The sequence below is a fragment of the Colletotrichum abscissum genome (assembly GCF_030869225.1).
Source record: "Colletotrichum abscissum strain IMI 504890 chromosome Unknown Scaffold_31.1, whole genome shotgun sequence".
In the NCBI taxonomy this organism is placed as follows: domain Eukaryota; kingdom Fungi; phylum Ascomycota; class Sordariomycetes; order Glomerellales; family Glomerellaceae; genus Colletotrichum; species Colletotrichum abscissum.
In genome coordinates this window covers 368,291-396,000 of record NW_026850221.1, presented here as the reverse complement: position 1 = coordinate 396,000, position 27,710 = coordinate 368,291, and the positions used below count along the sequence as shown (strand labels likewise).

At 54.4% G+C, this 27,710-nt stretch overlaps 12 protein-coding genes across 12 annotated transcripts; 5 read left to right on the top strand and 7 right to left on the bottom strand.

Annotated features, from left to right (window-relative positions):
- Positions 1–121: 121 nt before the first annotated feature.
- On the top strand, positions 122–3,501 carry CABS01_11449 (uncharacterized protein; the record flags this gene model as incomplete). The annotated part of the gene is made up of 3 exons (XM_060544804.1): positions 122–2,403; positions 2,471–2,998; positions 3,054–3,501. The coding sequence occupies 3 exons, from the start codon at positions 122–124 to the stop codon at positions 3,499–3,501; spliced, it is 3,258 nt and encodes a 1,085-aa protein (XP_060397626.1).
- Positions 3,502–3,914: 413 nt separating this feature from the next.
- On the bottom strand, positions 3,915–4,145 carry CABS01_11448 (uncharacterized protein; the record flags this gene model as incomplete). The annotated part of the gene is made up of 1 exon (XM_060544803.1): positions 3,915–4,145. One exon carries the CDS (start codon positions 4,143–4,145, stop codon positions 3,915–3,917), a length of 231 nt encoding a protein of 76 aa, XP_060397625.1.
- Positions 4,146–4,256: 111 nt separating this feature from the next.
- On the top strand, positions 4,257–6,770 carry CABS01_11447 (uncharacterized protein; the record flags this gene model as incomplete). Its single annotated transcript, XM_060544802.1, has 1 exon — positions 4,257–6,770. One exon carries the CDS (start codon positions 4,257–4,259, stop codon positions 6,768–6,770), a length of 2,514 nt encoding a protein of 837 aa, XP_060397624.1.
- A 141-nt stretch (positions 6,771–6,911) lies between these two features.
- CABS01_11446 (uncharacterized protein) lies at positions 6,912–7,988 on the bottom strand (the record flags this gene model as incomplete). The annotated part of the gene is made up of 5 exons (XM_060544801.1): positions 6,912–6,985; positions 7,050–7,242; positions 7,303–7,421; positions 7,483–7,596; positions 7,679–7,988. The coding sequence occupies 5 exons, from the start codon at positions 7,986–7,988 to the stop codon at positions 6,912–6,914; spliced, it is 810 nt and encodes a 269-aa protein (XP_060397623.1).
- Positions 7,989–8,655: 667 nt separating this feature from the next.
- On the bottom strand, positions 8,656–8,826 carry CABS01_11445 (uncharacterized protein; the record flags this gene model as incomplete). Its single annotated transcript, XM_060544800.1, has 1 exon — positions 8,656–8,826. The coding sequence occupies one exon, from the start codon at positions 8,824–8,826 to the stop codon at positions 8,656–8,658; it is 171 nt and encodes a 56-aa protein (XP_060397622.1).
- A 1,715-nt stretch (positions 8,827–10,541) lies between these two features.
- On the bottom strand, positions 10,542–11,509 carry CABS01_11444 (uncharacterized protein; the record flags this gene model as incomplete). The annotated part of the gene is made up of 2 exons (XM_060544799.1): positions 10,542–11,090; positions 11,150–11,509. The coding sequence occupies 2 exons, from the start codon at positions 11,507–11,509 to the stop codon at positions 10,542–10,544; spliced, it is 909 nt and encodes a 302-aa protein (XP_060397621.1).
- A 2,405-nt stretch (positions 11,510–13,914) lies between these two features.
- CABS01_11443 (CRAL/TRIO domain-containing protein) lies at positions 13,915–15,082 on the top strand (the record flags this gene model as incomplete). The annotated part of the gene is made up of 2 exons (XM_060544798.1): positions 13,915–14,623; positions 14,697–15,082. 2 exons carry the CDS (start codon positions 13,915–13,917, stop codon positions 15,080–15,082), a joined length of 1,095 nt encoding a protein of 364 aa, XP_060397620.1.
- Positions 15,083–15,638: 556 nt separating this feature from the next.
- CABS01_11442 (transporter particle component) lies at positions 15,639–16,377 on the top strand (the record flags this gene model as incomplete). Its single annotated transcript, XM_060544797.1, has 2 exons — positions 15,639–15,844; positions 15,927–16,377. The coding sequence occupies 2 exons, from the start codon at positions 15,639–15,641 to the stop codon at positions 16,375–16,377; spliced, it is 657 nt and encodes a 218-aa protein (XP_060397619.1).
- Positions 16,378–16,821: 444 nt separating this feature from the next.
- On the bottom strand, positions 16,822–17,245 carry CABS01_11441 (Apc13 domain-containing protein; the record flags this gene model as incomplete). Its single annotated transcript, XM_060544796.1, has 2 exons — positions 16,822–17,166; positions 17,237–17,245. 2 exons carry the CDS (start codon positions 17,243–17,245, stop codon positions 16,822–16,824), a joined length of 354 nt encoding a protein of 117 aa, XP_060397618.1.
- Positions 17,246–17,802: 557 nt separating this feature from the next.
- CABS01_11440 (uncharacterized protein) lies at positions 17,803–19,319 on the bottom strand (the record flags this gene model as incomplete). Its single annotated transcript, XM_060544795.1, has 3 exons — positions 17,803–18,132; positions 18,190–18,444; positions 18,603–19,319. 3 exons carry the CDS (start codon positions 19,317–19,319, stop codon positions 17,803–17,805), a joined length of 1,302 nt encoding a protein of 433 aa, XP_060397617.1.
- Positions 19,320–22,309: 2,990 nt separating this feature from the next.
- CABS01_11439 (uncharacterized protein) lies at positions 22,310–24,574 on the top strand (the record flags this gene model as incomplete). The annotated part of the gene is made up of 2 exons (XM_060544794.1): positions 22,310–24,034; positions 24,110–24,574. The coding sequence occupies 2 exons, from the start codon at positions 22,310–22,312 to the stop codon at positions 24,572–24,574; spliced, it is 2,190 nt and encodes a 729-aa protein (XP_060397616.1).
- A 1,853-nt stretch (positions 24,575–26,427) lies between these two features.
- CABS01_11438 (uncharacterized protein) lies at positions 26,428–26,943 on the bottom strand (the record flags this gene model as incomplete). The annotated part of the gene is made up of 1 exon (XM_060544793.1): positions 26,428–26,943. The coding sequence occupies one exon, from the start codon at positions 26,941–26,943 to the stop codon at positions 26,428–26,430; it is 516 nt and encodes a 171-aa protein (XP_060397615.1).
- Positions 26,944–27,710: the final 767 nt, after the last annotated feature.

Sequence of the window (27,710 nt, the reverse complement as noted above, 5' to 3'; positions counted from 1 at the left end):
TGTCTCTTATCACTTTGGATTATCACCAGCTATACCTAGCTGACCACACTCGTTCCTCTTTCAGGATTATTTTTATCACTACAGACTTTTGATATAAATCATCCCTCACACTCGTTTCATCATGAAGTGGTCTCTTACCCTTCCCCTGCTTGGGTTATCCGGTGCCCTCGCACACCCAGGCCAGCGCAATTATCTCAACCGAAGGAACGAGACTTTTGTCTCGGGCCAGTCTGGCAACTCCCTTACCCGGACTGCATCTGTGTCTGTGCCCCTCAGCACCGGTTTGACTTTCCACCCTCCGGCCAACTCAACCCGCACACTCACGTTGGCCACCGGCACGGCATCTGCCTCTGGTGATGTTGTTGCCGCAACGGCCGCTTCCTCCAGCACGGAGTACGAGTTTCCGACCTCGAAGCTCGGCCCCATCGCGACTTTAAAGCCTGCCATCCCAGACAACCACGATCTCAACGATGTCAACAACCTCACTCCTCAGCCTAGCGGCGCTGGTGCTCCGATCCACTACGCGCAAGATGCCGGCTCGAATGGAGGTGGCATCTATGCTGTTGCTACCCCCAAGTGGACTGCTCCGTCCATCGTTCTCGACCACTCTGGTCTCGTCACCGACGTCAAGCTCTCGGGCCAAGGCAACTTGGTCATGACCTTTGGTGACAAGAATGCTTTTGACCACAGCGCGTCCAACTGGAAGGCAGACAACATCATCTTCGTCACTTACACGCCTGAGTGCGGTGACTACGATCTGGGCCAGAGATGCTACTTCCAGGCCAACTCTGTTACCTTTGACCGCAACTCCCTCTCCGCCACTGCTGCAGGACAGGCTAAGGACATTGGTGATGTCACCAAGGATATCAATGTTGTGTGGGGAAACTATGGCAGCCAGAACGTCAACTACGGCAACCCTGCAGCTACCGCTGAACCCACCGCAACTGAGCCTGACGTGACTCCGGCGTACTCCGTTGCTCCTACCATGACGGCTGCTTGTGTAGCTCCCGTGGATGAGAAGTACGGCCTCCCAACGGCGTGCTTGGGACCCTACTTCGACGATGACCTCGACACAGAGCTCGGCTACTTCGAGTCTGATGTCTTCAGCTTCAACGAGACCCTTTCCGAGGTTGACATCGATGGCGAGCTGACCGACTCGACCCTCACCAGACGTATTACCGTTTTCAAGGACATCGGTAACGGCTTCAAGAAGATCGGCCCGGCGATTAAGAGCGGCGTCGTCAATCTCGGCAACAAGATCGAGACCGGAGCCAAGGCCGCCAAGAACAACGTCGTCAAGACGGGCGAAAAGGTTGTCAAAATTGGCGCCAAGGTCGTCGAGGTCGCTAAGACCGTTGTCGAGGTTGGTGGCAACATCCTCACGGGCAAGCCCAACCGCTTCGAGAAGGACTTTGACAAGCTCCTCCTCCCCTGGCCTGCCAAGGAGTGCAAGGAGGCCGAGAACGACAAGGACAAGAAGGAGAAGCTCAAGAACGCGTGCAAGCCTAAGAAGCAGGATAAGGACAAGGACAGCGAGGCCAAGGCCGTCAAGACCCCTTGGGGTGACGACGCTCTCCTGCTCAAGTCGTTTGGCACCATTCCCTCGCCCAAGGACCTGCGTCCCAAGGGATCCAAGAAGCAGACTACAGTCACCAAGGGTAACTTCATCAACCTCTACTGTGTCAAGTGCGGCCTCTCTGGATCCCTCAAGACGAAGGGCAACATCACCATCGAGAACATCAAGGGTATCACCGATGGCTACATCGAGAGCGACATCGATATCTCAGTCGGTCTCGGCATCGGTATCTACGCTCAGTACTACCAGGAGCACAAGTTCCGCAACAACCTGTACGACATCCCCCTCTCGCCCTTCACCCTCGGCTTCGTCACTGTCGGCCCCATGCTTTCCATCGGTACCGAGGTCAAGTTCAGTCTCAACATGACCGGCACCGCCGTTGCTCGCGCCGACGTCAGCATCGCCAAAGCGAAGTTTGTCTACGACTGGAAGAAGGGCGGCTCCAAGTCCATTGGCTTTAAGCCCGAGTTTAAGCCCAGCTTCGAGGCCGAGGGCCAGGTTGAGATCGCCGCCCAGTTCGGCATCCCCGTCGGCCTCGAATTTGGCGTCACCACCTTCAGCGGATGCACCAGGTGCAAGGGCTCCATTGGTATCGAGACCATGCCATCCATCAAGGCCGCTGCAGCCATTGCTGTCCAAGCCAAGTGGAATAACGGCACCGACGGTATTGAGGCTGGACTGAAGCCACTCAACAACTGCAGTGGCATCAGCACTACACTCAGTGTTCGCAATGATGTCACGGGCAAATTCAAGGGCTTCGGGCTCCTCGACAAGGACTGGCCCGTCCACGAGACCAAGGACTACATCATTGCGTCGTACTGCATTGGGTAAGTGAAGATGTTCATCATAATCCTTGAGACACCTAGAGCAAGTGCCATGCTAACAATTGAACAGCAACAAGACGGATGGTACAAGCAAGGGCAAGCTCGGCCTCCACGATGACAAGCGCTCCCTGCCTTCCACTCCCTACAACAGATATGAGTACCGTCGCGACGCAAATAACGTCTCCGTCCCCACGAACTCCACCACCAACTCGACCCAGCTTGCCGACCTGACCAAGTACGTCGTGGAGGAGATTGAGTACCTCGGCTTCAACGGCACCGACCTCGCCGCCATTCCCTACGACCTCGATGAGGCGGCCTTTGACGGATACTGGTTCAGCACCCTCGCCCTCGAGAGCGACAACAGCTACGTTCTCGCCGCCTGCAGCGACGGCAACGTCTACCTCCAGAAGAACACGACCCAGAACGAGCTCCCCTACTACATCACCTGCAACACCCTCTGGGCCGGCTACGGAGAGGCCGCTCTCTCCACGCCGACTGGCGAGGTGCTGCACTACTACAACAACACCATGGACAAGCTCGGCGTCAGCCGTCTCCGCTCCGGAGATGAGGCCAATCTTCCCGGAACCTCAGTCTATGTGTAAGTTTCCTTGAGTCGGGAGTTTCAATCCTCCAAGTTCTAACGCGTACACTAGCGCACTCACCCCCTTCTACTACGACGACAATGACAGCACCGCCAGCATCCTTGCCGCCATCGATCCCGAAGACAACATCTTCTTCCCCGCCGTCTGCACCTACAAGGGCGACCAGACGGCCAAGATCTATCTCGTCGGCGAAGACGTCGATGCCGGCCTCGAGATGCTCAAGTCCCCGGACCTCACCTACACCGTCACCAACGGCGAGGTTGACGAGTGCTACCTCCTCTTCCTCGGCATTACCAACCGTGAGCTCGGCCAGTGGGCCGACTACGGCGACGATGTCTCGGACGCTTACGACAGCGACCCGCTCGACGTCGATTTCGATGACACGCTCTTTGACGCCGATGGAGACTTGTTGTTGCCTTCTGATGAGCTGCTTGCTTACCAGGATGATGTCAACTACGACGTCTTTGATGAGTCGTTGGATGACATTACTTGGGAGTAAGGAGTTGACGCAACTCACTCTGCACTTGGCTCTGACATATGTGAAGCCACGCGTGGTTCTTCATCAGAGCAAAAAGAAAAAAAATTAGAAACACTACTTTAACTTAATACATAATAGAGATCATTTTGATTTTGATTACAGGGGATCATTTCTTCTAGCAACGATATGTCTCATACTTTGTAGTCAATGAGGCCAAAAACATCAAGATGAAGGACTTTCATCATTCCGTCCAAGTGACGTCTCATCCCCGAGGGTCACGAAATGAGCCTTCTTTGGGCAAGTTTCGGGCCATACCTAGACCAGACAAAGGCTGAGCGTCACCATGCTCGACTGCCTTTGTGAGAAAGAGTCTTTTCATCATGAGCAATGATCCCAGACAGAGCTAGAGGTTGAGTCCCGACAAGACTCAAGTTTCATGCTGATTGAACAAGGCATTGTTCTGACAGTGATGCGTCGCCCTTCTCATACCAACAGCATGCCAACAAAACACTTGGTCCGCGCGGCCACTTGACATCGTTCTTCTTTCTGAGGCATGGGTGCAATAGAATAATCTCTCTTTGACCACTGAGGACTTTCCAGACAAAGACACGCAAACAAACAGTACAAGGACAGAAATTGGTGTCGACAATGCCTTGTGTTGGCATCCATTCAGGCTACCGGCTATATCTTCAGTCAACGTCGAATCCAACGTGTCTTACTCTGTAGCAATACCTATCAGAATCAAAAAGTAGACACTGAACTGTAAAAGAATCATCATGGATAGCTCAAGCGAAGATCACTCTCATGACGAGCATAACTCCTTTAGTGAGTACACCGGCAGTGAAGATCAGTCATCCAGTGAGAACCACTCCATCGACGAACATCATTCCGCCGAGGAGGACCAGCCTATCAATTACGATCATCATATCGAGGAAGGCCGCCCTGCGGAGGAAACACCCAGTGAGCTCCAGGTCCAAAGACACTCCTTCTTCCAAAGGCCAGCAGACATCTTATTCGGACCGTTCAGGAACGCCGTCTCTAACCACGCGATCCCCCTCTGGGACACTCTGCCACAATTCCCTCGGCCGCTACCGCCACTCCCTCCGACAAATGTCGAAGTCCTACTCGAAGAGCTGCTAGCGCAAAAGTCTATACAAGACGTCGAGGACCTCTGCGAAGAGAACCCTACACTCCGCAAGGTCTTCAAAGACAACATGGTACAGATTCTTCGGAAACACATTGCCCCAGAAGCCTGGTCCGATGCCATCTGCTGCGTCGATCGCCGCCTGAAACATCCGGGCAAGACGGCCAGAAGCGCCTTTGACGAAGACTACGCCAACGGCACCGTGGCGGACTGGCCTCCGCCCCCGGAAGGTGTTGTAGGATCTATCTCTGGCAGAGCCAGACTGACCATCTCCTATTATCTTCGAGCATTCGCAAGCGCCGGCCCCCAAATGAGTAAGTCTCCGTGTACACAACGCGGACAATGGGACCTAACCGGCCTCTGCCAGCTCGTCAAGATCACGGACCAGCTCCTAGACAGGGTCTCACAGGCTCAAAAGGTCTACGCCTCCTTTGAAGAGTGGGAAGAAAGCTGGCAGGACCGCCGCCCCGACGAACTCCCCGACGAGCGATGGGGCCCCGACATCACGACGCTCAAGCCCAAATTCTCCGCCCTGTGCAGGGATGACGGCACCGAAAACCCCAACAACCTGATCTACGCCTTTGAACGGCACACGGCCCACGACGAGGAACGAGCGCCCGTATCGGAGGGCGTCCTGATGACCAAGACGAACCGCGCAAAGCTCCAGCGCGCCTTCTTCCGGCTCGAGTTCATCCGGCGAGCGTACTACCAACAGCCCTTTTACCCCCGCGGCGCAGAATGGCAATCACGCAACGATACGATGGTGGAAGGCGTGGTCCGCGGCCCCGCGGGCGAAACCTACGAAGCCCGTCTCGCGCGCGCCGAGGAAATCTTCATGCGCTGGGACAGCAAGGACGAGTTCGTCGAGGTCGTTTGCGCCTTCAAAGCCACGCTGAATGAGTACGCCATCCCCGTGAGCGATCTCCTCCGAGCCTTTAGCGATACCATCGAACAGTACCTCGAGACGGATGAGGTCCGCCGCGCCGAAGCGGCGTGTAGGAAGAGGCACCAAGAGACCGTCTGGAACGGCGACGCCGTCGGCCTCCAGTGGGAATGGAACCCCTACGATCTTCGCCAACCATTCCTCCCCGCGTGGGACATCCCGCACTCAAACGACTTCTTTACCCTCCGTGCGCAGCTTCTCGATGACCGCGCTGACCTGGGCAGGCAGATGGATGAGTGTCTCCCCGCGCCCCTCGCGCGCGCCGAGTTCGACGCGTGGCATGCCACGATATATCGTTCTGAACGCATCCGCTTCGCACCGCGGAACAAGCGTGAGAGGGAGGATCCCTCGAAGCGGAAGCCCGCGGCAGAAGCGCAGCCCATGCATGCAATGTCACGGTTCTTGACCGTCATGTGCAGCCTGCCCTTATCGTTCATGGGGGAGTTCTTGGCTATGGAGTCGCACACGCAGGCCCGCTTCCTCAAGTCGGCGTACTGGGCCGTCGCCCGCGTCAGGGCCTCGAGGTGTCCGTCGTTTCTGTCTGGCGAGATGCGTGCCTGGTGCAGTAACCCCAACGTCGTGTACGACAGAGACGGCAACCCGGTCCTGGGACCGCGGCCCCGTCTACTCCCCGAGATGTCCGTCCGCGCCGCCTCCATGGCCTGCGTGTCCAATACGTACGAGTTCATCGAGAACGACTGCGTCGGATGGCGTTTGCCCTCACACCCGGAGTCACAAGGCGGCTGGTGGAAGTGGAAGTGGGACGACGACCGCCTCCCAGCCAAAGTCTGGAATGACCTACACTGGCAGATGTCATTCTTTTCGACCAATATCAACAACGTCTTCCGCATGGACGACGTGAAGTGGGCGCAGGTCTGGCGTTCCAGTCGCGAGTTTGAGCGGCAGGTCTGGACGGGCCGGATGATGGACCGGGAGGTGTGGGAAGGGTACGGCGACCCCGGCCGCGTGGATGGGAATGACTGCTATTGTCGCTGGGGGTCCGGTGGATGCGGTATCTGTGTGCCGCTGCCCGAGGTTGAGCTGCCGGAGTGGGAACTGATGACGCCGGCTGAGGTGCTGGAGGAATCCCATGTTTCGCAGTTTATGCGGCAGCCTTGGAGCAAGCTCCCCAACCTGCAGCCAGCTGTGAAGGAGGTTTTAGGGAGAGCCGTTCATCGTGTCGAATATGAGGAGGCTACCTAGTTCAGTGCGAGAGTCTGTGAATGGGCATATGAGAAACTTCACTTCATGTTTTGGTATGCTTGATAAAATCCAGTCTGAGTGAAAAATGTGTAGGTTTTTGAAATGAAATGCCTATGATGCCGGTGCTAATTGTTCTGCTTTTTAAAAGATCTCTCTGTCGTCGTACGCCCTGACGCTCTCCAAGTAGTTCTTGACCTGGTTGTAATCCTTGCACACTGGAGCGTGTTGTTAGCTTTCGACTGCTCTGCTTGATCTCAATTATGATGTGCGGTGACTTACCATGCTTCGAGTCCCAACCGTCGGAACCACCATTGTGATCCGGGAAGGTCGTCTCGAGACCCTCAAGAGCCATGTCGGCGCTGCACATGATGGTCTGTCTAAGGTAGGAGAAGCAGTGAATCATGTGCCAGTGATGGTCGTCGGGAATCTCGTGGCCGGACTTGATACCAGAGTAAGTCTGGACGACAGCGAACTGGATGGAATGTTAGTAGACATTTACAAGAAGAGGGCAGGTCTAAATGAGAGAGCGTACCAAGCAGTGCAGCTGGTGGGTGATGGAGGTGGTGAAGACGGTCTTCTCGGGCCAGACGATGGGGGTCGGCAGGTCGTGGTACTTGTGCGTGTCATTCACCCACTGGAAGCCCATGCCATCTGTTGTGTTCATGTCAGCGAATTACAACCCTCTTACTGTTGTAAAGACTGAGTTACTTACAAGGCATCAACTCGTTCCAGTTGTTCAACGTCTCATCCGTGAAGAATTTTGACGTGTCGTTGGGCGCGTACTTGCCCTCGTAATCCGGCGTGAACGTCTTGATCTGCTGGGAGACTACACATTCATCAAGTCAGCAACCCGGATTTCCTCATTCTCGTCGTCTCACTATCTTCGCGACGAAAAGGAATAAACTCACAATGCCCGCTAACACCAGTTAAGTCCCCGCCAAAGTCCCACGTATTCACCGGCGGCTTCTGCATCTGCTCCCTCACCAGCAGGCCCAGGATCACAACCAGCAGTATCGTGTCGACAAACCACCGCGACGAGTTGAGCATCGCCAGGCACCTGTTCTTCCTCCTCGCCGGCTGGTCGTGGTAGTCCTTGGCCATGCAGCGGCGGCACGCCTTGTCGTCGGTGCCGAGGAGCGACTCCTCGACCTCGGTGCTGCTCCGGTCATCGTGGTCCTCGAACTTGATGTTGGCGTACTTTGCGTCCGACATGTCCATCTTGGGCGAGTTGTCTTTGTTTTCTCGAATGAGTGTCTTTTTTATGTGTAGTGAAATAGACAAAGCGGATCAACCGGCGGCAAGCAAGTCAATGAAAGAGAGAATTATCGAATCGAATTAGAAAGACTGAAGTTCCTGCAAAAAAGCACTGGATGCTAGAGACAATGCGCCAGCGCCAAGGAGAGAAGAAGACGTAAGAAGAGGAGGCAAAAACCAAAAAGAGGTGCGAAGGCTCTTCCATACGGGCCATATCGTTCTTTTGTTCAATCTTGCCCCCATCCATTTCCCCTGTTTCTCCTTCATCCTCGCCTACAATAACCGCCCTCGGTTCGTTACGCCGTCCTGTTTTCGGTTCCCCGTCGTCTCATGTCCAGATACCACCAGAGTCTGAGGCTGAAGTTTCAGGACAGGGGTCGTCGATGTTCCCCCCAACAAGCCGTCAAGCCCCAGACTCTCTTTCCAGTCCCAATTGTTAATCGTTAGTGCATCTTTTTCAGCACAACAGAGTCAGTAATAGTGAGAATAGCGTGTGACTAAGCAGGACAACGCCTGTTTCAGCGATCCTAAAGCCGCCAGGCGGCCCCCGTAGTTCACACATTATTCGAGTCCCCCTCCCCGGACGGAGGCCCTGCAGTGTTTCCAGTCGTGTTTTGAATTCCGTCCAAAGTCACATTCTGAGGCGCGCCATTCGTCGATCCTTCGTCTCTAGTTGCCGTCTTATCCCTCCCCTTGGTTCTCTGGCCTTTTTCCTTGCTTGTAGGTAGGACGAAAGTTGCTTCGCTTTCTGCTGCTGTATTGCATTCTCTGAGGTGGGTGATGCAATGTAAACCCAATTCATTAATGGATTCTCTCAGCCGCTTGAATTAGCCTCTTCCTCTGCGTCTACTTTCCGTCTTCCCGCCCCGATACCTCATTGTTGCATGAACCTATCTCATGTTTAGGAAAGCAATGGTTTAAGTGACAGCTGCTTATGTGAGATTTGGTTTAGCATATCTAATTTTGTGATGTTGTAAATTCGTAGTGCTTCCCGGAAGTGATCTACACCGAGTATGATCAAGCTTGTTGCCAAGCCGCACATCATGTCGAGACGCAAGCCGAAGCGACGCTCTGCTTAGCCATGTCCCTTTAGATTCGCGTAAGCTGGTTCTTCAACTTCCTTGCTGCATTTCGCATCTCGAGTCCGCCAAGGGCCCACACTTGGGAGGCAAATCTTCACTGCGATTTTGACCCATGCTAAGAGGCTCAAGACAGTTCAAAGACGTGGCACACTCCAAAAAAGAGTCAAACGTAAGCAGCGAGAATTCGTAGAGGGCCAAACCAGGCTATGGGCTGTACTATGCAACCCACAAGTCTGCAACGCGGTCTGCACTGCATTCTGAACCCATCGCAAAGAGTCAAAGTCGAAGAAAACAAGTCATTACTGTGAGTTTTGATGCCAAACGGCACGAATACCTGCAACGAGAACAACATTGTGCAGTGTCTACCTACTTCACTCCCCGTCCTTACAAGTGAATCAAAAGCAGATGTAACCCCCCATCCTCACTCTCCGGTCTCCGCGCTTTCTGGTGAGTTCTGCCATCGCGGAGAAGGCCGATCATTCACATGTTGGAGAATCTACGTGCCATAACGCCCTTCTGCCCCTGGTCACTTCATCAAGTTCTTCGCGTCAACCATAATACACGTCTTGAGTTCGACTCCAGAGCAAATCCGGCGACAATGTCAAATTTCTCACCAGACTTCCCGCGCTGCAATAAACATCGCTGCCCGTCTCGTTACTTACTTGCAGGCTGGACAACCCCAAGATCTACTTTTGTCTCTTCCTCATTTGGCCCGGCTACTCGATTGTCACCATCATTTATGACTTCCATATCAGCCATATAGCTAGTGCGGGACGCCTCAGCCTTGGTTCTGCCACGACTCTCCTGAAAGTGGAGAATCTCACCCGGGGACGGAGGCGGGAGAAAAGTGGATACATACGGAAGCGTCCATGACAGGCAATTGGGGAGGCATCTGCCGGGCGTGGCTTCAATAGCTGCAAGCCGAAAACAGTCAACGTTCTCCCTCCATCGGCAACAAAAACTCCCAGCGCAGCCGTAATTCGGAGGTGATACCGAAAAGCGGTGGGTGGCAGAGTACAACGCTCAACGCCGGATGCAATCGCATCCAGAGACGCTGGCTGCTACCTACCCCATTCGTCTTGCTGGAGAGCAATGATCTCGGTTTCGGTTTTGCGACGCTGAGAAGGGGGGTTCCAAACCAATTACATCTTTCATCCGTCTACATCAACAAATCTCAGGGAAACAAGGTGTTCAGATATCGTGGCGCCATGCGGCTCACGCTATGTATATTGACACAAAGGGTAAGAGACTCTATTAGTCTTCTTCTCACATCCATCCGATACTATGTACGTCATGCCGTCATTCAGATCGTAAAAGTCTCCTCCCATCGGCTCCAGCCGAAGCCAAAGGCCAAAAACCACCGCCGAAAAAGAGGGTAAATAGAAATTAAGTTGTAAAAAAAAAAGTTCTCCCTCCACAATGGAGAAAGGGGGTATCAAGTAGTCTTAACAGGGTTATATCCTCTAAACATTTCGCAAGGAAGATAGTTATTTTCGATAAAGGGCGTAGCGGCCTGAAAGCCAGCCACGTCGGAGAAGGAAGCATCGGTTTGGAACGGTCCAAGATTCGACTTGAGCGTCCCGCGTACGGGAACAGGCTCAAAGGCTCCGGTGGTGACGGAGGTGTTGAAGAGGCGGATCTGCTGATCGCAGGTCGAGCCGTTGGCGAAGATGGGCTGGTTGATGATGGTATCGAACATGGCCAGCGTGTAAGGCGGGGCCTTGCCACCACATGATGACTTCTTCATCTCGAGGGACATGTACTTGTCACCGGCGGTACCGTTAAATGAAGTGCCGCCTCCAGCGGTAGCCGAGTATGCATTACATTCAGGGGTAAAGGTGGCGGCGTGGACTTCGGTACCGTACGCTTGGGAGCCGGTGACGGCAGCGGGGTTGGAGGCCGAAATCAGTTGCTCGGGAGCCCATCGGAACGATGATTTGCCGTCGCCTAGGAGGTCCAGAAAGGGGAACTCAAAGCCAGATTTCTATTTTCTGATGTTAATAAAGTTTCTTCAGGTGGAAACCTGCTGCAAGTAGGACTTACACTAAAGTCGGGAATTCCAAAGTCCTGAAAACGAATATCGTGATCGTGACCAGCCTGGACGACAACGGGATACATGTCGGCTGGGAAGTTTGGCATGAGAGCCCGGTATGCGCCCTCGAGAATGCCATACTGCTGCGGAATAATTTGGCGCGCAGTCATCATGGGGATCGGGATGATGACCATGGTGACGTTCAAGAGACCGGTGGCGTTATTCGGGTACTGGCTGAAGATGGGGTTCGGCTGGTCGACATTCGTGCAAGTGAGCGGAGTAGCCTGGGCGGCAGTTGTCTGCATCTGGATCCCAAAGATGACCAACAAGACCGCGATGGACGCCTGAACGAGGTAGTTGGAGAGCGGCATGTTAAGCCAAGAAGATAAGTTATCGCGTGAAGGAAGAGAGATCTTCTTCAGATCTAGGCAAGGCCAGAGGGAAGGGAGGATGGTGACCATCTTTTAAGAGCTCCGAGAGTATAGAGCTGCAAAAAGGAAGGAGAAATGCCAGTGAAACATCAGTGGCTTTTTGAGCTCTGATCCTGGCGGTCGATCCGGAGGTTTTCTTCTTTTGAAGGTTTACCGGTGCGGATACCACGCAGCCCTTTTTCAAGACCGGGAGCCGCGACGATCAGTGATGGACATTCGACTTCCCGGCGGCACTGGGCGGAGTTCGTGGGGGCGTGCTGATGTGACGACGATCCGTCCAGAAGCCGGAGTGAGAAGTTTGAACAGGCAGGGCTCTCCCGAGATGTCTAGGTTGCCTGGAATGGGGCCAGCCGCTAGGATAAGAGCAGCAGCGGGTTGCAGAAAGTGTGATATTGGATAGACGACGGTGTGGGCGGGAGGGAGCTGCATCCAACCTAAGAGGCATCTGGGACGACGGCGCATCCCCGCACGGATGAGATGTGTTCATGGTTTAGTCGAGCCAGCAAGCGACGTATCCATGGTTTTGGGTGTGTGTGTGTTTGGATTGGACGAGAGGGATTCTCGAGGGATGGACCATGGCTCGGAAACGAAGAACCGAGTGATGAAAAGGTGGACGGATGGGGTGGAGAGCGCACACACAAAGTGCTGCTCCTGAGAGAGTGTGACACGGTGACAGGGCCAGTGCCGGGCCTTGGGAGTTCGGGAGGGAGAGAAGCCAGGCGCTCGGCTGCAGCCACAGCTCGGATGGCTGGAGTTCCGGGCAGCTGGGAATGGCTCCAAAGTCTCCAACGTCCCCAAGAAGACCAGCGTGATCAGCCACGGACACGGAAGGCCGAGGGACCGGCCGAGGGAGGAATGGAGTTGATTGGAGCGCCGTCTCGACGTTGGGGCAGCCTAATGTTGACCACGCGACATATGCAGCGGATGATCGTTAGCCTGGAAACGGTAGAAGTTATTGATCGTTCGATTCGTTCCACGCAGTTAGCCAGCGGTCCCGTTCTGGGAAAGCCTCATCTTCAGCCATCATCGGCGATGGCGTATAGATTGTTGTCTCTGTACATTGTAGTGGTGCTTTGGTGGGTTCGTCGTTCTCCAAATGCCACTGGGAGTTTCTAGATCAGATGAAGTGAGAGGATCCGTACGAAGCATCTAAAAGTGACACTTGATGGTGGCCACTGACACGCCGGTTCACTGGCATTCCTTGGTTTGCAAAAGGTTCGAAGTTGGTTGACAGCGCAAAAGTGGCACCCATGACTCGGCGGAGACAGGAAGGGCTCTGGTCCGTTGTTAGAAGGGGACGACTGCGACGGCGGCGTGTGCGGGTTGTCTTGAAGGTTGAGTGAAGATCCGAGTTTCACATCGCCGCCGGCGTCATTGCAGCTAAAGAATACGTACTGGTAGCAAAGGAGAGAACTGCCTCCGTTCCCGAACCGAGCAGTACGTATAATATTAGGTAAGGCACTTTCCGTTATGGGGAGGCATCAGGGTCCTCTCAGAACGTTGGAACCGGGACCCACTTGATCCGGCCTAGCGCGGGTTTTACCGAGCAGCGCTGCAGACTGCGCGTGACAAGGCCCGCCATCACCCTGCCACCTCGGAAAAAGCGCAGCATGTTGACCATCCATCTCAACGGTGTTTAATGTAACCCGCCAACCGCAGGCCTTGATAGTATGTGAATCTTGGAATAGTTCGTGATACCCTGGGCTGCATAGAGAACTATAGACCCAGACACATCCCCAATATTCCTCAGATAAACAGAATAAACTCAACTTATGCGCGCAACCCGGCTGATCAATGGCGGGCCTACGGAGTACCTACCTTACATAGTCCCGAAGAAAGCGCGCCTTTTGGGTCCCCTTTTGGGTCTCTTGGGGCGGACACTAACGGCCGGAACTGAGCTTCCCGGCATGGGCTCATCTCCTTTCCTCTCCAGACTCCAATCTCACCGTCAATCAATACCGCGTAAGCTCATCGTGGTCGTGATTGCAATTCTAGCGGTGTGGCTTTCTGCGCGAGGGAAACAAACTCATCGCGATTTTCCCCAACCTCCCTTCCAAGGTCCGAGACACAAGCACACAAGTTCGAAAAGCAGACATTGGTTATCTTTTCCATCTCTGCTAAGGTAGACCACAGACACGGGCGAACGAACGCACACACCCCTCCACCCCCGCGCACATCTCATCCCACCTCACCATACCCCTTACGGCCACGATCTCATCCGTATTGCAAGGGCAAAAGTCAAAAAAATCCAACCTACCTTCAACCGGATCTGTTCTCCTCCGAAGGAAAGGGAAAATACGTTCCACGGTCCACCAGTCACCACCCACCAGCCAGTCACGCCCGCCATGGCCTCCGTCGCCGATCAAACACCGGCCTCCACCGCCGCCGCCGCCGGTCTGCAAGAAAAGGCCACCGTATCCGGCCCGCTCAAGACGCCCATCGCCCTCCCGCTCCCGGCCTCCTCCACCCCGGCCGTCCCGGCCCTCACCGCAGACCAACAGGCCAAATACGACGGCCTCCTCGCCCAAGCCCGCGCCTGGACGGAAGTCAAGTGCACCACCGCCGCCCACGTCGCCAAGTCGGGGCCCTTAACGGACTCGGAGCGCCAGTGGCTTACGCGCGAGTGCCTCCTCCGCTACCTCCGCGCCACCAAATGGTCTCCCAAGGACGCCGAGAAGCGTCTCCTCGAGACACTGGCCTGGCGCCGCGAGTACGGCGTCGAGGCCCTCACCGCCGACCACATCTCGCCCGAGAACGAGACGGGCAAGCAAATCATTCTCGGCTTCGATAAGGAGCGCCGCCCCTGCCACTACCTGAACCCGGGACGCCAAAACACCGAGCCGAGCCCGCGCCAGGTCCAGCACCTCGTCTTCATGCTCGAGCGTGTCATCGACATCATGCCCGCCGGCCAGGAGAAGATTGCTCTTCTCATCAACTTCAAGACGTCAAAGAGCCGCGGCAACACGGCGCCCGGCCTCGGACTGGCTCGTGAGGTACTGCACATTCTCCAGACGCATTACCCCGAGCGTCTGGGCAAGGCCCTCATCATCAATGGTATGTATACGCTGTTTCATTTAACTTCATCTCAGCTAGTTCAAGCCACGGCCATGCTAACACTTCATGACAGTCCCCTGGATGGTCAACGGCTTCTTCAAGCTCATCACCCCCTTTATCGACCCCATGACCCGGGACAAGCTCAAGTTCAACGAGGACATGCGCCAGTACGTGCCCGAGGAGCAGCTGTGGACCGAATTCAGCGACGGCAAGCTCGAGTTCGAGTACGACCACTCCGTTTACTGGCCCGCTCTCAACGGCATGTGCAAGGAGAAGCACGAAGCCCGGACGGCCCGCTGGGTCGCCGGCGGAAAACAAATCGGCGAGTCGGAGGACTACCTCGGCGGTGCTGTCGAGAAGGGCGTCGGCGCGGAAGCTGCTGCTCCGGCTGCTGCTGCTGAAGCAGCTCCGGTTCCGGCTGCGGCCGAGACACCTGCTGAGGCCAAGCCCACTGCCTAGAATTCTTAACTTGGTAAATGTTGAGCGGGAAGCTTAGAGGTTGATTTTAATCATTACACCTTCATAGAAGGAGCAAAAGGCGCTCAAACTAATAGCAGGATAGAGGAGCAAAAGGTAGACTTTTGGGTGCTTCGCAGAGGCATTGAGACGGACGGTACGATTACAATTGTGCCTCCTTATGTAGATCTTCTCACATATTTATTTTTCCCTTCCATTTCTTCTTTGTTTCGTTCGGGATATGACAGTTGAAGCTCCCGTCCCGCGAGGTGGTTGTCCCTGCGCGAGCTCTTATCGTTATCGCCGATAAGGCTGCACACCAATCGCGCAACCCAAACTCCAAACCCAGAGCTCCCGCCAACCCTGCAGCCTTCCCATCCCCAAACGTCACCCTTTCTCGGCGCAAGCGCAAACACCAAGCTGCTGCCACACACCGACTCTCAAGCCGTGAAGCAGCTCCGACCATTCTTTCCCTCTACCATATAAATCACCTCCTATCGCAGCGCAAACACCGAATAGCACACTGGGGCTCTAGGCACACATCACCACACACGCGACAATGGCGAACCTGCCGACGACGAAGAGCATCCCGGGCAAGGAGACGCCCGGCCTGCGATACCCCTCCAACGGCAAGACAATCTACCACCGGCCCCTGAACCGCACAAAGACGGCCGAGCTGAGCCAGTCCAGCTTCGCCTACCTTTTTAGCGAGATGGTCTCGTACGCCCAGCGCAACGTAAAGGACATTTCCGAGCTCGAACAACGGTAAAGCTCCCTCGTTCCTCTCCTGCCCTTCTCTCTCTCTCTCTCACCTTGCCCTGGCATCCACTAACTTTGACGCTTCCAGACTCAACGTCCAAGGCCACTCAATAGGTCTCAAACTCCTCGACCTCCTCCTCTTCCGCGAACCCCCGCGCACCCAGACCCGGCCCCTCACAATCATCACCCTCCTTCACTTCATCAAACAGTCCTGCTGGCAGCACCTCTTTGGCCGGCAAGCCGACCGCCTCGAGAAATCGGCCGACCCGGCCAAGCCAGACGAGTACATGATCATCGACAACGAGCCCCTCGTCAACGCCTACATCTCCGTGCCGCGCGAAATGTCCCAGCTCAACTGCGCCGCCTACGTCGCGGGCATCGTCGAGGGGATTTGCGATGGAGCGGGTTTCCCCGCGAGGGTGAGCGCGCATAATATCGCAGCAAAGGACGAGCACGAGATGTGGCCTGGCAAGACGGTGTTTTTGGTAAAGTTTAGGCCTGAGGTGTTGGAGAGGGAGGGCTATCTTGGGAAGAGCTGAGCCGAGCTCCTTGGGATGAGGGGAGTCGTCGAGGAGGTGATGGAGTATCTTGATTCACGGCGTGTACAGGAAGAGCATGGGCGGCGTTTGGGCGATGGAATTACTTTTCTGGTGCCTTGTGAATACTTGCTCGTGGGCCTTTGAAATTCGAGGTGGGATTGTAGGAAGGCTCAACGACAAGACAGTCATGAAGCCCAAAAAGACATTGATAGTATCATTCCACTGTCGATAAGGTCATAGATTTTTCGATCCATAAACTCCATTGCAGTTAGCAGTTGTTGTCTCTTGCCATAGGTTGAAGCTGCCTGGCACCCCAAGAAAAACCCACGATTCACGATGCTATCCTAGACACGCCCTGCGTCCCCGAAATCAATACCCGGGTATCCCATAACGCCTCCCGTCACCTCGTCCCAGAAAATGTCTCTCTTTGCAATCTCCATCCCTCTACCGCGGCAACCTCTTCCCACCGCCACTCCCACCCGCAGCACTCCCCCCAGCCCCGGCCTGCCCCCTCTCCCACCCACCCGCAGGCGGCGGCCCCCGATTCATCAACCCAGACAGCCCCAAATCCTTCCACGCCGCCTCCCGCGACCGCTGCGTCGCCTTGGTAATCCCAAACGCCGCGTGCTGGTCCGGCACCACGTCGTCCTCGTCCTCCGGGTTGATCGGCTGGTGCTGCGGCGGCACGTAGACCTCGTCATCCGGCAGCTTCTCCTTGCAGAAATCCTCAAATAGGTCGGCGTCGCGCGCGCGGTGCATGTGCACGTACGTGTGGCTGGCGTCCTTGTTCTGTCCGGGGACGCAGGTCGTCAGCACTTTGCGGTGGGTGATGCGTGTGTAAGGGGGGAGAGAGACGTACCAGACCCATGACTGCGTGTTTGATTGGTATTCTCAGCTTGTATTTTCGCGGCGCCAAGGATCAAGGTTGAGTATAGTGGTGGCTTTAGGCTTCGTAAAGTAGATTGCAGGTCGTTTTCGCGGTGTTGGGTGTTGGATCAAGGTTGATGTTGATGATGGATCTCAAGCTCCCCACCATTCGGCAGATCCCGAGCAGGGGTCACCATGCACTGCGGCAGCTGTCTGCGAAAGGATCCACCTGGCCCTGCGTCACTGCACATCCATCGACGACTTCGCCAATACTTGACTACCAAAAACCCAGAATGACCCTCTCTACGACCATCCATATTGGTTTCAAATGGCATTGGTTTTCATTTGTGATGATCTCACTTGCAAGGGACAGATGACGAGGCAAGAAGCCCTCTCAAAACAACACCATGATCGTCTTCTTGATGCGATGCTCTAATTTTTATAGTTAATTCATGCTACAGGTGTCTAGGTAGCTTTGGCGACTGAGTGCCAGGCACTTCGACCATGCATCGGAAGAACTACCATCTCGAGCCCATCAAATCATCAAAAGCCTTGTCTTCAACAGACTCGTCTCCGTCTCCGAACAAATTCTCCCTCAATAGGCTCCTCTTCGACAGGCTCGCTATTCTCGGGGATTTCCTCGTCTTCAGGGCCCTCATCATCTCCGTCACCTTCGTTGTCCTCAACCTCGTCTTCGTCATCGTCACCATCTTCTTCATCATCCTCATCATCCTCATCAGGGTCCTCGTCATCGTCAGAGTCGTCGTCATCGTCAGAGTCCTCATCATCGTCAGATTCTTCGTCATCATCAGAGTCTTCTTCGTCCTCGGGATCTTCATCCTGCGGCTCCTCCTCCTCGGGGACCTCATCACTCGGATCCTCTTCAAACTGTCTCAAGCGAAGGTCGCGACGATCCTAGTTGCCACGCGTGACCGAGACGTAGACTGTGTGGTTCTCGTTCCACCAGTAGCCACTTTTCCCATTGACAACGCACGTTGTTTGAATCGGGTTCATCATCCGTGCAGTTGTCAACGAATAGTCCACATTGTCAACTCCACCAGCTGAGCAGACGGTGGCCTTGCATGTACCATGAGTCTGGGTGAAGCAAGTTTTGTCGGTCGATACGGTGACTCCATCCTTTTGCCCGGATTGTATCTTTGCGAAAAGGGCTGGACAGTCAAGGGGGTTTGGGGCAGTGATCTAGTTCTCTGTCAGCTCTGTGACATCGGTACGATGTGTGTTCTTGTCGCTTTATCGCTGATTATGCAGTAGTAGATACAGGTACATGCGTGGAGATGTGACAGGAAGCATGATCCAGAAGAGATGGAACGAGCAGACAGGAGGGAAAAGAAACTTACATGATTGCATCCCCAATCATTTCCAACGCCGGGAATCATCTTGGAGATGGCAGAGCCCACGTTGGTGGTTGTTTCACGTTTCAGTGTCTCGAAGCTTGGGACATTGTGAGACCTGGGTTGAATCTCTTCATGATGCCGAGGTTCGACTTCCTCGTGGTGACGAGGCTTGACGTCAATGGGGCTGGCAATGCCAAGGGCAGCTAGTGTCAGAGTGACAATAGAGAGAGAAAACATCTCGGTGGCCTGGCTTTTGATGTTGCCGAGTGGCGTATTTCTGAGTGGAAGAAGTGACTTGAAAGGAATGCTGGCAGAATGTGTGTTGGTCCAAAAAGGTAGAGGGATGCTGTGGTGTCGTTGGCAAACGAAGGATAAAGAAGAGATGGAAGAGAGGGTGGGAGTCGGGTTGGGGAGGTTTATATGGGAGAAGACAGACACTCTGGTCCTTGGACTGCTAACAGCTTGGAGCTTCCACGAAAGGAGGAAGTTACCTTCTTCGATGGGAAGCTTGCCGACAGCAACTGCCATATCTACCCTGGAAGAGGATGAAGTCTCCGATCTCTCCTTCCCGTCGCCAGCGCCAAGGTCATCTGCGGAAGTTGCATCGTACTCCTCAGCCTCCATATCCCTGTCCTTGGAACCTTCCCAATCTAGGTGGAAGTCGTCCCTCACGTCACACATACCCAACCAAGTCAGGCGACCGTTTGCTCTGCACGACATTGGCGGCAGGATCATCCCTTTCCCAAAACAAGAGGATGGCAGGAACAGCTCATGCTTTTGAGCAGCAACGTTTTTGATGTTGATCCACGACAGAGGGCTTGAGGTGGGAAGCACCTTTCATGACGCACAAGCGGCAGGTACACGAGGTTTCGGTTTCCTCTCGCCGGACCGATTCTGCGTCGTTGCGAGGTTACACCGATCTATTCCGTCCTCTACGATTGTACTACTCGTTGGAAAGATCGAGTCTTTGTTGCTCCTCCCTGCGTAAGTTGAAGGGGAACGACCGCGCGATCATGGCCACCCAAGAGTGACCGGGATGTCGTCACCGCCTTCCTCGAATCACAGCTGAGGAAGCTTGAAAGAAACCACGTTGATGTCTTGTGCCACTGTACTATGTGCACCGTTGTAACTTGATGTCTCGGTTGCCAGCAAGTTCGGAGCCCGGTGTTGCGCATTTCCAGGTTCAAGGTCCGCGAGCTCCCACACCGACACTTCGGTCAGGGATTGAACACGTGGAAATGGTCTTCTAGAGCACCATTTTGCAAACACATAGTATCGGTAAAAATTTGAGCTTCTGATTTGGGCCGACTTTGATCCAAGTATCTAACGCAGGGCTATCTGTCCTCAACTCGACGAGACCACCCGGAGATTCAGGGGCATATAGCGGCATCAAAGAACCAGCATAGGATCACAGAGACTCATATGCCTCTCATACCTCTATATCTTGACCAGTTGACCAGTTGACCAGTCATTAGCGATATCATAGCTGCTAGTGACTGTTTATTTCATCCAAGTTGCTTCGTGCTCATTACCAGAGTCAACACTTTCCCGATATCCGCTTGTCTGCACACGGGGTTCAAGCAGGTTTATATTTAATTTGACAATAGTGAAGACGACCAGCTAGGGAGGGATATACACTGGCAGAACCTCAAGCAAGGTGCTATGGAAGTTATCAGAGTGTCAATATGATTATTCGCGCTGAGAACTTAGATAAAACCGATAATCAGAATCAGATTAGTGGAAGTCTCTCATAGCCATGCTTCCCAATGCACTCAGAAAGTTTGTAAGATAGAAGGCCGAGGAAACACTCAAGCCGTCTGCTTTCTCATCCTTTGGAGCTTCACATTGTGCCTCTCACGTCTGTGCCAAAGAGCCTGCGATGCAAACAATATACCGATGATCATTGTGACACTGAAAACAGTCAAAGACAAAATCTTCCATAAATCTATGCATGTTTCTGGATATGATCGGAGCGGGTTGAAGTCATTTTCTCCAGGCTGGAGTGGGTCGGTGACCGGCGCGGTGGGAATGACGGGAGCGATCGAAGTGGTGGAAGTGGTGGGGTCGGGGGTGGACATCTTTGAACAGTCGTCCTCAGGTAGATGATGGATATGTCAAAGCTGAAGCGATTCAGGTTCATAAGCAACGATGCTACATGATGAGAGGCGCGGACGATACTAACTTGTTGTAGGTAATGGCAAGTCTGAGGTACAATATCACCTTGCGGCAATGTCTTCCCAGCGCCAGCACGGCCGTTCGTGAGATTTCCGAGCTCGTTTGTGTAATATGGTTGTATATTCATTCAAGACGTATCTTTCTGAAATGCGACTAGTCAGGTCCATCATCAACGATACTACTCGGGGAGAGGTGTGCATAATACCAAATATGAAGTCCGAAGTGCAATAGCACCTGGCATCGAATTCCCAGCGCCGGCGCGATGTGTCTTGAACTTCCCGAGTTCGTGCTTAGGTGGTTTCTGAGAGTATATTCGTCCGAATGGCAGTTGATGTATCTCCTCGTCCGAGTATTCCATCCGGTCAAGGTCATCTCTCACATATATATCATCCCATCACAACAAAGCATCTGCTGTCCACAGAACAGCGTCGCCCCCAGGCCAAGGGAAACACCACCACCCACAAAGGAAGCAAAATCACCTGTGCAGTCATCCTTTGACATCTCATTTACCCCCGGCGATTCTCCACTCACCCAGACTGTTCCTGTTCTTTACGCTTCTTCAGCGGACTCTTCCACTCTTTTCTCTTTGGCAAGCACGACGCGAGAAGATGTCCCTCGGTCAGTGAGGTGTTGACCTGTTCACCATCACAAGGCACTCAATCTCCCCTGTTGACCAAAAATAAATCCCACACGTCCTTTGATCATACGCCTTTCAGTCAACAGACTGTCTGCCCCATCTTGATCCTCGACCTTGGCCTCGACCAAGTAGGGCTGCTCTCCTGCACCTCCCCTCTTCACAAACACTCACCTCCCACACAAAGCCATTGTTTACTTTGACCTCCCACATACATCCACACTTCTCCTTCAGCAGAGGTGAACTTTTCCTTACTCACCCCATCTCCCGACTTTTCCGTACAAACCAGACACCAAGACGACGCGAAATAAAATCCGACAAAGTCAGGGGAGAAAAACATTACTCAAGAAGGAGGCCGCATTCCTTCCCCCCTTTTCCCTCAGCACACCTCACCCAAACCAGTATTTCGCATCGATTTATTATCCGACGACTACCACAACAATTAAAAAATCACTTCCATTGTGAGCGGTAGAAAGAGATCCCATTCATATTTTTTACTGCCCTCGCTCTTCTCCCAAACAAAAACATCACAAATATCACGTGCGATCGTGCCCAGTAGGTGATTCCTCCTTCTCACCACTCACGTCCCCCCTCCATCTCGAAAATACTAACGACTCACCAGCGTCTAGACGGAGCTCATTTTGCGATATCGTTTTGGCATTTCTGCTAGGTTGCTTCTTGTTGTTTGTCCAGCATTTTGCAGCCTACAGCTATACGCACGATACCAGTACAGTTATTCGACTTGGCTCGACACAACACAACGATACTCATTGCTCACGATACCTGCTGCTGGCCGTATATCACTATACCCAAGCGAACAGGACGGCGTCATAGGCATCTACAAAAATCCTAGTGCCCCTTTCAAACATACCTCAAGTCCCTATTGCGGGCATCCTCCAAAATGGCGCCCTCACCACTTCACTCCCTCCCCTCACCAACCACAACCTTCAAGCCCATCCTAGCAGCGTTCACACAGCCGCCAACAGCAACCCCAACAACCCTTATCACGACAGTCGCAAACCTCATCCCCCGAACCGTGACGACCGTCTCCGTCTACATCACCCAGGTCCCCTCGGCCACCGCAGCACCAGACGCACCAAAGCTCAAGGACCCAGTCTACGGAAACCTCACCTGGACCTTCATCGTCGTCCCCTGCGTTCCCGTTATCGTCCTCATCTTCTTCGTCTTCACCTGCTACCAGGAGCGCCGCCGCGCCATCAACAACATGAAGAAGAACCCCGATATCGAGATGCAAACCTTTCACAGGTTCTGGTTCCCCTGGCGCGAGCTCGATAAGAACGAGGTCCCCAACGAGGTAAGTACAAGCAGAACCAACCCGTCTTCTTCTCACATCACCCTTCCCCCCGATGCCCGAGATGGTGGTGATGTTGGTCCTGGCGATGCTGCTGCTGCTGCTTCTGCTGCTGCTTCAACTTCGGCTCCAGAAACCAGCGGCACCACGTCCCCAGGCATCCTCATCCACGGAGAACACCCCCGTCGCAAGAAGCGTCGATGGGCAGCGTGGCACCCAAGTGACGGAACCCAGATTCCCCCCATAACCCTCTACGAGAACCCCCCTTCCTGGGGCCGACGACACCTCTGGTCCGAGGTCATGGCGTATCCATCCCTCCTGAACCCAGGCCTCATCCGTCGTCGCAGCAAAACCCCCACCAACACCAAGCCCGACCCCGCCGACGATACCTCCTCCTCTTCCTCCTACTCCTCCCCTCCGAGCCCGAACGCCTCTCCCCCGAGACCTGCCCCCCCTCGAACCGCTCCCCCGAGAACCTCACCCCCTCGAACTCCCGGCGGTCTACCTGCAATCACCGAAACGGAATCCGACGATGGCGACATCGCCACTGCTCTGAGGCGCCCCCGATTCGCAGAGCCCACGACTCGGATCATCGAACCCGAACGCGAACACGGTCCAGGACGAGATACTAACCCACACCCTTCCCAGATCTACGGAAGAACAGGCCGCCGTCGCCACTGGGGCCAAGAAGACGACCATCCCCGCGAGGGCCAGAGCTCCAGCTCTCGCGAGAACCAGACAGACACGTCAGACGAAGGAGACACCAACAACGGCTCTGACAACGATGAAAACCACTCGGACGCAGACTCCATAACCACACAGAAGCCCCTCCGTCCCCCAACCGACATCCCCTCCTCCGGCCGCTTCAAGGACCTCTCTTCCTCTACTGGCACCGGTACTCCAAAGAGCACCACCACCGCAGGCAGCAGCGGCACAGGCACTTGGGCAGCAGGCCACATCCCCTCCTACTACGGCGCCTCTCCGACCCCAGCGCACAACTACGCCCATCAGCAGCAGCCATCTTCAAGCGCATCCACCTCAGCAACTCCAACAGCAGCAGCAGCAGCAGCAGCCGCCGGCACCGCAGCCCTATCCCGCCGAGCCCATACCGCAGCATCTCGAGCCTCCGCCACAAACTCAGACGGCGTCTCCCCGCTCTCCAGCGCGCGATCCTCTACCGTCACCGTCACCGGCGACGCCCGCCGCCGAACAACAAACACCGTCTCCAGCATCGGATCCGAGCCGGGCTCCCCGACGGAGGGAGAATCCCGCTCCCCAACCCGCTTCGGCACCGTCAAGTGGCGTTCAGCTCTCGTCTTCGATTCTGACGAGGAAGAAGGCCAGAGCAGCAGCAACAACAAGACGGGAAATAAGAACGCCAAGCCCTAGAACAGCGAGGCCTCTTCTTCTTCTTCCGGTGCTGCTGCTGCTGTAGACCTTAACGCTGTTACCGACGAGCCCACAACCAAGACCAAGTCAAAGGCCAAGGGCAAAGGCAAGGCGAAAGCCCAACCCAGATCGCCCGGAGCCAAGACCGACAACATCACCGCCAAGGCCAAACCCAAATGCACCTGCAAAGGAAAAGGCAAAGGCAAAGCTGTAGCCCCATCCAGTGGCGGTGCATCTCCCGTCGTCAGCGTCGTCGCTGAATCATCCACCTCCGCGTCCGCGTCTTCGTCATACTGCCCTCGGCACTCTCACCAAAGCCACGACCCCGCCGTCGTCGAGGCATCCCAGTCCACCTCCGCGGCACCGGACACCCGAGACCCGGCGCACAAGAACAAGAACAAGGCCCATCGCAGATCGGTTACAGAGTGGCCCCGCGTCTGCTCCGGCTGCGGCCAGGTGGGATAGAGAAGAAGTATCTCCCCGCGACGCAAATCCACCCCCCTGTCCCATCGATTCCGTCTGGCTGTCAAGTGAACGAGAGCGAAACGGTACAGTCACAAGATCCAACTGATACTTTGCCGGAAGACGTGGGAGGGAGACTGATGGAAAGGGAAAAAGGGACGGCAATAGAGTGGGCGGCCGAGGTGTTTGCAAGAGGAGATGGAGAAGAAACCGACCCACGATGAACGGCGATGCCCATCCGCAACGAACACACTTCCCCTCCCGAATCCAAGATCCATCCCACCAACAACACCACCATTCCCATCTCATCTGAAGAAAATCCCACCGCTATCGTTCGTACACCAAAAGCCCCGTACTCGCTTGGCGCCCCGCGGACCCGAATACCATGCCAAAGATGGAAGTCCATCCTTTTCAGTTTGCCATGGAGGGGGATCGACAAGTGGGATGGACGGACGGTTCAGTTCAAAACTCTGTTGAACCTTTTCTTCCGCACTGTTTGCACCTTTTTGCTTCTTCAGCCACAACTCATGACAAGGTGATATCCCCGTCCCTTCCCCCATCCATCACCTGTTTTCCTCTCTCTCTCTCCCCCCTTCGCTCTCTCTTGCACACAACTCTTCTAACACGTTTGAGCCATCGCTCTAGTTGCCTTTCGTTCGCTTACTACACCATCCCATCCTAGCCGACATCTTGGATTTGAGATGGGTAAAACCCGCGGAACTTTCTTTGACTTTCTCTTCTTTCCTTTTTCTGAAATTTGCATGTGGTGCGAGAGATTGTGCGAGTGTAAGGATATTGTACGTCTAGGTACCAGGATAAACGAGGAGTACCTCTTTGAACTTTGCTGGATCGGATCGGGATCCGGCACGCTTTGCAGCCTGTACTATTCGGTGATGGCCCTTCCAAGCATGAACGTGATTGTCGAGGTGGTCGGCCTGTGTGTCCTTGTCAGCTCGTCTTTCGGTCTGTAGGAAAGAAGGGTCTACCCCAACAAACGTGCGTCGTTTCATGGCAATCACTTTGGCCAAAACACGTAAAAAGAAGGGATGATCCATGTCCACCAGTTGGAAGAAGACTCGAAACGACGGGAGACGCAGAGAGTGAAGATGAGAATATGTGTAACCAGAAAAAGGTAGGATACCCGTCAGCCAGAGCGCTTCTCGACTGCGGGATCCCTGATGAAGTCTTTGATTGCTCTCGCCTGATACCCTAATGCGTATAGAGGCCGTCTAATAGAGAAGCCTAACAATAATAATCCCACTCCAATAATCCTTTTATACCACAAACCGCAGCTATGGCGAAACCGCATGCGTCTCTCCTTGACGCAGTAAGCGTGCCTCCAATACCCTTGTACAAAAAGTGCTGGTGCTGTTCTCCCCATTTGAAGAATCGAAAAGTAGGAAAAGCCCTGGTCTCTCCGTAAACGTAGACATCAAAGTGTATTGCTTCGTGTCTCGTAGCGCCGATGCCCTCGGACTTCTCACAGCCCGTTGGTTTATCGTGACCCCTTCTGTAGGATACTGAATCGCAAAGTGCCGCTGCTCGCTCGCTGATGGAATATCCATGCATTGAACTCCAAAAAACGCCTGATCGTAATTATGGTGGCCCCTTCCCTTTGTTGATGACAAGGCTCGATGTAAAAAGAGACAGTAGAGGAATAGCCGCCCAAGGTGACCATCGGGCGACAGTAATAATGGTTCGTTGTATATAATACAAGCTGAAGGGAAAGCGGCTCGAGTGTGGTGGTAGTAGAGCGTCTATGCGGCTATGTTCGGTGTGATAGTCGGCTGAATGGACAGACTGACGTTTTGTAGTCCAGTGTCGAAGTGTAAATGTCGCTGAAAGACTTGTCTTCTTCACTTGTTCCCGTCAGGGGTGCCCCAGATGGGTGCGCCCAAAGGCTTGCTGACGCCAAAGCCGACACCAACACCGACACCAATAACGAGGAGGCCAATGGCCACCTTCATGATGATGCGATTCTTCTTGCTCATGCGAGCCATGCAGGCGCAGGAGCCCCTATCACGCTTTGCGGCCTTCGCTTTGGCCTTCCAATCTTGCTTGCCCGGCCATATCGTTGGGCAGTCTTTTGTAGTTGAGATGCTCTTCATGGCATACGGATCGGAGGAGGATGTCGTGGTGATCATAGCCTCGATGTCGGTATCGAAGGGGTTCTCGTTGCGGTACGACCGCGGGGTAGAAAGGTTGCTGTCGCGGGGCATTTCCAGGCTCTTTTCGGGGGTTGAAGCAACAGGAGTAAGTGTGCCCGGGGTCGTGGCGATGGTGTCGGACAGCTTCGAGTACGCCGCCTTCTCGGGGAGAGCAATGCTGGCGACCGTGGTGTGAACGGCCACCTTTTCTTGGGGAACGGCCATTGTTGCGGTAGTGGGTTGGCAAGGCTAGCTTGCTAACGATGTGTGACGAAAGTGTCGTATCGAAAGATCAATGTTCAATTGCTGTGGATGTCTGTCCAGAGGGGAGCAGATGCAATTGCCCAAGACTGCTGCGAGAGGTGGGTTAGTCAACGGCATTGACGAGGTATCAAGAGTGAATCAGGGCAGAGGCTGGAGGAGAAGTGGGTGAAGTAGGATAGGAATTGAGATCAACGGGAACCAGACAGTGGTGAGAAGGATTGGGGTGACGTACATTGGAGGGAAGCTCACCCAAGAAGTGACCTAGTATGTAAGGAATGAAGAATGACAGGCGAAGCCGAATGCCTTGTAGACGAGCAGCAATGGCCTGATATCAACCCACTCGAATGGTTCCAGCCAACAGGTGAGGAAGCGGAGCAGGTGGGCAGTCGATGCAAGTCCCAAGCCAAATGTCTTTCCACTGACAGACGGTTTCGAAGCCGAAACCTGCGGAAGGGTCTGGTGATGTCAACCGGGGGGTGGTTGGCAGATCGAAGAGGTAGCGAGACACGGGGCGCGGAAAGGGAGAGTGAGGATCGGCGTTGAAATTGAGAGTGTGAGAGTGCGGTCGATAGAGGCGAGTTGACTTAAGGGAGGAGGAAGGGGAGTGCGGCGTAGATGAAGGGTCCGAGAAGTAGGTATGAGGAGCTAAGCTGGTGGCAGAAGTAGAGAAAGCTCGATCCAACGGGTGGTGGGAGGATCAGGATTTGGATTTGGATTTTGAGGACGAC